Here is a 9,374-nt window from a genome sequence, read left to right on the forward strand (position 1 = left end):
TTTCATTAATAACTATTTTATCCACTAGCCGATTGATTTTTTTAAATAATTTTCTCAAAGCCTAAATCAAGACAAACATTTTACCCGAAGACAGCATCACGATTGGAATTGAAACAAAAAAGTTACCTAAGATGCGCTTATTTACACTTTCTGCATTTGATTCCGTTTCCTGGATTCTGAACATGGATGCGCGCACACGGGTTCGCACCCGAGTTCGAACACGAGCTCGAACTTGCACCCTACACTTTGAGTGCGGTGAGTTTAAATGGATGCGTGTTGAACTTGCGCCTCAAAAGTTGTGTGCAAGTAAGTACAAAAACTTGCGTGCACTTCGCACCCAAGTTGTACCGTGAAGACTGCTTATTAGGAAAAAAAGTTATCAGCTGTTTAACAGTGGTATGTCTTTTCGCACTGATAAACAATAAATTCAATTAACATCCCTGCAGAGCACCTAGCGAGGTATTGCGTGACTACTTTCCATGCAACACTTCGCAAGGCTCAAGCAGTGATGTCAATTGAATTTATTGTTAATCAATGCGAAAAGATATACCACTGTTAAACAGATAATAACTTTTTTTCCTAATAAGATACGAAGTTACGGTTTTCGACAAAGTTGTTCAACGGAAAATTTCCTCTAGTAAATTTATAAATTGGCACAAAAACCATCAGCTGGCTCGGTTTCACAGATGTTGATGTTGATTTTTCAGTACAAATTATTCAATTTTCCCATACAAGCATAAAAGCACAGAGAACAGACGTACAAGCTCGAAAAAAAATCTTTAAAAAAGTGTGTAAAATTTCAAATGCTGACACCCGTTCAAAAGTTACAAATCAAATTTTTAACAGTTCTCTTTGGTGTATTTGGAGACATCTGGTGGTTAAGCCAAAAAGGAAAAAAAAATGGTTAAAATGTTCGTTGGAAATTTTACACAAGTTTCGTGCGATAGCTTGTACGTCTGTTCTCTGTGATAAAAGTCCAAATTTACTCATGTAAACGTTACTTAAAAATTTTGCAAAAATCATGGATGAGTTTTAGACCAAGACGAAGCTTTTTAGACCCCAGGGTTTGAGAAATTCCAAAATGACTCCAAATTGACTCAGTCTAGTGCAACATACCTTTTCAATAAGGCCATTCCGTATGGAAAATCAAATGTAGAACTATATACGTTATCACCGCCGTGTTCTGTGACTACCTCTAAGGACATTTCCTTACTCCACGCTATTAATCCTCGTTCTTCTGGTGTACCCGGGATTAAATTATCGAGAACGCATCCCAAACATCCTCCGACAAGAATACTTGTTCCAAGCAGAACGGACAGCGTTGAATCCAGCGATCTAATACCGGTTTGTATGAATCCTGGATTTTTTTGAAGCCATAGGCAAAGCACCATCGGGAAAAAAATTGAGAGGCCCAATATGTATAGATTACGTGCCGATCGCAAATCAACATATTGAAGGGCTGATAACCCGAATGCTGCTATCATTCCGAACATGACGCAAAATATACCACCGACTACCGGATCAGGAATCATTATAAAAACGGCACCAAATTTGTTTAACACACCTTGCATTATCATGATAAGAGCAGCCCATTGAATAACCCTTCGACTCCCAACCTTTGTTACTCCAATGGCACCAACGTTCTCACCAAAAGTGTTCGTACCGTTCCCGGATCCCCACAAACCAGCAAGGACAGTTCCAAGACCTTCCGTTCCAATACCCCGATTGATAGCATGGAGTGGAGGAGGAGGTGCTCCACACATCTGCGAGACTGTAGGGTAATAACTGATGGATTCAACGGTACACGCTAGAACACCAGCAAGCATTCCAACAACTCCGGCAACGGTAACTGTGGGCATACCGAACTGTCCTGGGTATGGAATACGAAACCAGGAAGCATCTTGCATAACACTAATTCGAACATCTGTTCTTGCGGGATGGCCTTCGGGAAATACCCCTGATGCAGTTAGAATAGCACAAAGGGACCACATAACTATTATTGTCAGCAAAACTGGAAACAATTTGAAAAGCGGGAACCAACTGATCTGTAAGCCGTGGCCTTTACGATACTTTAATGTGGGTACGTTCACGTGAGTCATCGCTTGAGAAAACAGTGTCATTAGAATAATCGTGCCCACAGCGATTCCCCAGTGTTTCGATGCAGTTGCGCTTGCGTGTGAAAATAAAGTTAATCCGACAAGAGACACTGTCGGAACGATGGTTAGTGGGGTGATTATCTTCAGCAACTTTCCTACGATACCGGAATATCCTATGAAAACTTGGAACAATGCCGATACGGCAATTGCACCGGAAAGTTCACGCATTCGCACTTGCCAGAGTTCCGTCTTTTGTTCGGCCTCCATGGCAGATATTACATCTTTGCTTGGGCATTTCCATTCGGGTAAATTCAAGATGGCTAGTGTCGGAACCAAAAATGATATTGTGCCACCCTGGACTATTGGTAAACGACAACCCCAGGTCGCTTGAATGTACGTTACCAGGCCAGTGACGAAAATCATAGTCGAAATAATGATGCCCCTGGCAGGATCTTCATCTTCCATGCACAAAGCGGGTGTAAGTATGAACGGTATCGATACTATGGCACCAATCATCGTTAAGTAATGCTGAAAATAAAAGAAATTTGTTTTTTTAATATTAAGATCGAAGTACAAAAGCGTCAAGGTTGTTTTTTTAGCTACAGAAGCACTTTACCAGGGTAGTCAAAATAAAAGAGTATGTTCTATTCAAAATCAATATCTTGAGGGCTAAAATTGTTTCTTAGCTTTCCAAAAGGCTCCATACCAAATTACAGTTAATTTAATTAACTCTACACAGCAAGAAGCAAGAAAAAATCGTGTAATTTTGGATTGAAAACGATGCACGAAAACGGAATATCGTTTATAATCTAAAATTGCATCATCATTACATTGAGGCGTGTAAATTTAGACCAAAAACGATGCACGGAAAGGGAACAGCTTATTGTCGTGTAAAAATACACAGCGATGTAAAATTTTAGATTTGATTTCGGGATACTTGCATTTTTATGGAATATTATGAGCCTTTTGAAAAGAAAAATTACACTAGTTTACTACTATTAAACATTTATTTAAAAAACCCGGACACCGGACCATGAAGCTCCGGAACAGAATTCTCTTTGGTGCCCCACCCTAGTAACCATAAGCACTAAAGCTTTGCATTTTGTTAGCTTTACACCAGCATTCAAGTGCTAAATTACAATATATCAGCACATAGAGTGCAATTTTGCTTTACAACAGCCCTTCGAATGCTATGTTGCATCATATTAGAATTATACCACTCATTTAAAATGCAACTAGCATTTTATCAGCTTTGCACAATGCTTTTGAAATGCAACATAGCTCTAAATCAGAATAAAAAATGCTATATTTTCTAAGCATTAAATTGGCATCACACAAGCCTGCTTTAATGCTTTTTTGCACAATGTGAGCACTTCAGTGGCATGAGGCCAAAGCACATGAATATTGATTTATGCTGAATTTATGCAAATTTAGGGCACTGGTTGCAAGAAATTTGATTCAAATAGGACTTTTTTTTTTCAAAGATTTAACGTGGACCTGATAGGTTCACAAGCAGAGTCAATGTCAGAGCCATAGACGTCATGAGTTCGATTCCAGGTCATCTTCACCCGAAAAATTAAAAATAAAAACATGTAGAAAATGAAACCCGAGAGATCCCCTCAATATGCATAAGCGGTTGATATTCGCATAAGGAAAATTTCATTATCATGTCAGAAAAATGGAGCCAAACAAAAATCGATTTTTTTTACCCACATGGTTGTACCTCATTTGAACGCCATTTGCATTTTCCCAGAATTTTGCCCGCCAACGCTATAGCATCAATTTAGCACAGCACAGTGCTTTTATAGGGTTATACCAGTTTCTGCACTAAAGCAGCAGTTAATTTCGCCAAACCTGGCTCACAGGGCTAATATGATGCACAGAATCAAGCTCTATAGCTGACGTTAGAGCAGAATTGGTGCACGCTCTTTTTTTTAAACTCAAAATTAAGTAGTTTTGGTTCAAAACAGCACTTCGATGGCTTCCCTCAACTTTGAGTTCGACTGGGCAATAGCAAAACTAAGTTCTGATTGGCATACTCAATACTAAGTTCGGCAGCCGAACTCGGATTTATCCTTTTTTTTCGAGGGTAGCTGATTTTCAGGGAATTAAAGGATGATTAAAATTTGTTGTACTCGGATGTTGCTGTTCCGGTACATTGCAATTACAGAGCGGTGGAAAGTTTTGACATTCCCGGTCAAAGAAAACTTCCGGATGTTACTTCCCACGGGAAGTAAACAACATCCGGAAGTTTCCGGACATTCCAAGCCGCTCACCATATGATGACAATGACGGACAGAATTTTACGCTGACACGGTGAACATGCATTTCATTATGAAGTTCCTTCATAGTCTTCCGGTAATTGTTCCGGAACGACAAAATTTTGCGACGTGTTCGTTGTTTGCTGTTCCGGTTCGGACTGAACTCGCTAAGTGTTTTCAGTCCAACAAAGAGAGTTCAATTTTTAGTTCATAAGGTCGAACTCAGCTTTGATCCCTCGCCGAAGGAAAAAAAGGGATCAATTTTGAGTTCGCAGTTCGAACTCCGTTTTGATCCATCGCAAGGAGGAAAAAAGGGTACTTAACTTTAAGTTCATAGAATCGAACTATGTTTTGAACCTCGGTCATACTTAATTTTGAGTTAAAAAAAAAGAGCGTGTGCTAGTTTTTAGTGCTTATGGTTACTTGGGCAGTGACGCGGCCCGATTAAAATATCAGCAGAATGGATACCTTCGTGCCCCAGGTTGGCAGCGCTCGTGATGGTGGGTGTACTTCGTTATTTTTAATCAAATGCATGTTAAATAATTGTAAATTGGTGTGTTTTTCTTCTCAAACGACCAATACTATTTTAAAATTTCATAAAAACTGCAAATATCCCGAGAAATATCTAAAATTTTACATCGCTGTGTATTTTTACACGACAATAAGTTACCTTTGTTGAACGGTGCAACAGTTGTCTTAACACAACCCTGGATCTTTGAGTTACCTAACAGCAGGCTTTTGGACAACCCTGCGCCTGCAAGTGTCAACGGTTATCCGACCGTTTTTCATCAGTCGAACCTTTCGCTAAAGTCTGCTTCATTTAATATTGGAACAAATTCTTTTGCTCATTGTGGCGCTCCTAGTGGACGGATTTGGAAACTTTTATCACCCACGTGTCGGGGAATTCATTACCTTTCACCATGTATTTATGTCATAACACCAAACGACAGCATTTTGTAAACAACCGCCATGGAAGCCGAACGGAGAGACCAAATTGTGCACAGTTTTCTTACGAGTACGAGTACGAGAATTTCTTCGAAACAGCAATGAATACATTTTCATATGTGATGAAAGAAATTAGAGAAACATGAACTATCAAAGAACGAAAGAACATAAGCCGTAAATATCATGAAAATTTCGAAAAAGATACAACGGCTCACCGACAGGACTCGAACCTGCAATCTCCGCTTCGGTACAACGGCGCGTTAGCCAATTCCACCACGGTGAACGTGATGGAACCGGCGAACACGAGCAATCGAGCTCTGCCGATCAACTGCTGGACCTTCTATCGAAACACCATGTATATCCCGCATGTGATCTTTCCCTCTATTGATCTCTCTTGTTTCTCTAACCCCACCCATCGACTCGGGATTTTAGCCGAGCGAGCACATGGTCGATTGCTTCGGGTTTGCCGCAACTTACGGTCAGATGAAGAAGCAATCAGTGCCGCTCAAGGTTCCGAGCAGACCAGTTACATAGGGAGGTGTTGCTCTGTTGAAATCAATACTGATGTTATGAAATCGCTTGGTACATCTTTGTACCTTAAAATGATCACATTTTCATATGTGATGAAAGAAATTAGAGAAACATGAACTATCAAAGAACGAAAGAACATAAGCCGTAAATATCATGAAAATTTCGAAAAAGATACAACGGCTCACCGACAGGACTCGAACCTGCAATCTCCGCTTCGGTACAACGGCGCGTTAGCCAATTCCACCACGGTGAACGTGATGGAACCGGCGAACACGAGCAATCGAGCTCTGCCGATCAACTTTTCTTTCATCACATATGAAAATGTGCTCATTTTAAGGTACAAAGATGTACCAAGCGATTTCATAACATCAGTATTGATTTCAACAGAGCAACACCTCCCTGTGTAACTGGTCTGCTCGGAACCTTGAGCGGCACTGATTGCTTCTTCATCTGACCGTAAGTTGCGGCAAACCCGAAGCAATCGACCATGTGCTCGCTCGGCTAAAATCCCGAGTCGATGGGTGGGGTTAGAGAAACAAGAGAGATCAATAGAGGGAAAGATCACATGCGGGATATACATGCAGCGTTGCCACATTTAAATCTGTATTTTCGAGCCAAAAAATCTTTTTAATCTGCCTAAAATCTCAAAAATCTGTATTGAAATCTGTATCAAAAATTTTCATTCCAGATACTTACGCTGAACAACGATGACCTTTTTTTAATGCGTAGCGCACTCATTTGGACTAAGCTGCTCATTACTGCAGGCGACTATTTGTGTCAAACCAGTGTTTAACCTGACATTTTGTATACGCGAACCGTTTTTGTTTTAACCACAGAGAAAAGACGTACAAGATAGCCCACGAAACTTGTGTAAAATTTCCAACGACCATTTGGAACCAATCTTTGTTTTTTGGCTGGGTCACCAGATGTCTCCAAACACGCCAAAGACAAAACAAACTGAGAAACTTATTCAAAATTTTTGGTCAGTTTTGAACAGGTTGGCATGTTTCAGGAAAATTGCTGTTGAAGTTTCGTAACACTTTCGTCACGTTGCATAATATAAAAATGTCTTAAAAGTTAATCGCTATTCCCTTCAAGCTAGAAGTACTAAATTATGAACAATCTGATGCAAAAGTTGGAAATAATTCGCTTCATGATGTCTAGAATCAGCTCTGATGGGTGAGACTCATCGTCAAGAATGTTCCTAATTGATTGGATATAGCCGATTCGTCTTCTGACCGTTCGAGAAGTGCATAAACTTATTCCATAACTGATCGTTATTTTGACTGCCTCAGTAGTGCAAAAATAAAGGAAGTGAAATTCTATCCAGTCAAAAGCAACTCTTATTGCATTTAACTAGCAATAAATTTAACCCGTCTATTTTAGAGTGGCATTATTTTATTTATTATTGAGTTCATATACGATTACGCTTTTTGAAAAAATTAGCTCTTGGGAATTTGATCTGTAACTTTTGAACGGCGCAACAGATGGCACTGTTTCAAGTCACTTTTCAACGTATTTTTTAGGTGTCAGCAATTGAAATTTTACACACTTTTTTGAAGATTTTTTGTTCGAGCTTGTACGTCTGTTTTCTGTGGTTTAACTTTGTCCGATTAATTGTAACGGGCAAAATACATGTCCGCTACGTGTGAAAAATAAGGTCACGCAAAGTTTTAAGTCGATATATTCCGATAAATATAACGATGCCCTTCTGGGGTACAATCAGTTTAGATTTGAACATTGTGTCGAAAGTCTTTATCCTTTGAAAGTTACATTTTCCTATAATGCAATGACCAATTTCGGTATATGATGCTTAAACACAGGTTATTAAAAACTTTCTTCAACCCTTTGCTTGTTGTATTGCATTGTAACGATTCCTAACTCTAACCTGGAAGTTTTTCCTCATTTGCAAGCGTGTCAATTGATGGATGATTGAGTCATCAGAGTAGATGATTATTTATTGACTCGAATTATAATCGAAATATCTTGGAAAATCTCTGAATTTCGGAAAATCTGTATGAAATCTGTATGAATTTCCAATTATCTGTAATCTGTATATACAGATTCTGTGTTTGAAAATTTCAAAAAAATCTGTATACTTACAGAAAAATCTGTATATGTGGTAACGCTGTATACATGGTGTTTCGATAGAAGGTCCAGCAGTTGATCGGCAGAGCTCGATTGCTCGTGTTCGCCGGTTCCATCACGTTCACCGTGGTGGAATTGGCTAACGCGCCGTTGTACCGAAGCGGAGATTGCAGGTTCGAGTCCTGTCGGTGAGCCGTTGTATCTTTTTCGAAATTTTCATGATATTTACGGCTTATGTTCTTTCGTTCTTTGATAGTTCATGTTTCTCTAATTTCTTTCATCACATATGAAAATGTGATCATTTTAAGGTACAAAGATGTACCAAGCGATTTCATAACATCAGTATTGATTTCAACAGAGCAACACCTCCCTATGTAACTGGTCTGCTCGGAACCTTGAGCGGCACTGATTGCTTCTTCATCTGACCGTAAGTTGCGGCAAACCCGAAGCAATCGACCATGTGCTCGCTCGGCTAAAATCCCGAGTCGATGGGTGGGGTTAGAGAAACAAGAGAGATCAATAGAGGGAAAGATCACATGCGGGATATACATGGTGTTTCGATAGAAGGTCCAGCAGTTGATCGGCAGAGCTCGATTGCTCGTGTTCGCCGGTTCCATCACGTTCACCGTGGTGGAATTGGCTAACGCGCCGTTGTACCGAAGCGGAGATTGCAGGTTCGAGTCCTGTCGGTGAGCCGTTGTATCTTTTTCGAAATTTTCATGATATTTACGGCTTATGTTCTTTCGTTCTTTGATAGTTCATGTTTCTCTAATTTCTTTCATCACATATGAAAATGTGATCATTTTAAGGTACAAAGATGTACCAAGCGATTTCATAACATCAGTATTGATAGCAATGAATAATTTTTTTAATTTTTTTTAATTTTTTTTTATGAAAGAGTAAAGAAAATGCTACATTTGTATGAAAAACAAATTATGAATTCGTTGATAAATGACTGAACTACACGCAATTGTTTGTGTTCCAATATTAATGAATTTCCCGACACGTGGGTGAAAAAAGTTTCCAAATCCGTCCACTAGGAGCGCCACAATGAGCAAAAGAATTTGTTCCAATATTAAATGAAGCAGACTTTAAACACAATCAATTCACTTTTATATTCGTATTCGGTCAAGTGTGTACAGAAGTATTTCGCGTGTGTCGTCTTTCTATTCGATTCCGAATTCCTCACGCTGATTTCCTCTGCTATAATCCAGCTCTGCCATCAGGTTATGGGCCCAGTGTGAAGGAGAATCGAATTTAGAAAAGAACCGTCTTAGTGACGCCATACTTGTTCTCACGCTGCTCGTGCAGAAAAGTTTTGGGACTGTCGCGAAAACTGTTGCTTCGTTAGCCATTTTGTTTTTTGGTCGGCTGCAAGCAGAAATGTGGTGAAAATGACCAACGGAAGATTTTCGGTGCCACAGCTCAACGGAACCAATATATATATATATAT

General features: G+C 39.5%; 1 protein-coding gene across 1 annotated transcript in view; it reads right to left on the reverse strand.

The window, feature by feature from the left end:
- The window catches only part of LOC129738863 (solute carrier family 23 member 2), a 59,685-nt gene that overhangs the window by 18,487 nt on the left and 31,824 nt on the right, over positions 1-9,374 (reverse strand). Inside the window, exon 3 of the mRNA XM_055730178.1 lies at positions 1,117-2,624. Coding sequence (XP_055586153.1) covers positions 1,117-2,624 — 1,508 coding nt within the window. The remainder of the gene's footprint in view (positions 1-1,116; positions 2,625-9,374) is intronic.

This window comes from Uranotaenia lowii, chromosome 1, assembly GCF_029784155.1.
Source record: "Uranotaenia lowii strain MFRU-FL chromosome 1, ASM2978415v1, whole genome shotgun sequence".
NCBI lineage: Eukaryota > Metazoa > Arthropoda > Insecta > Diptera > Culicidae > Uranotaenia > Uranotaenia lowii.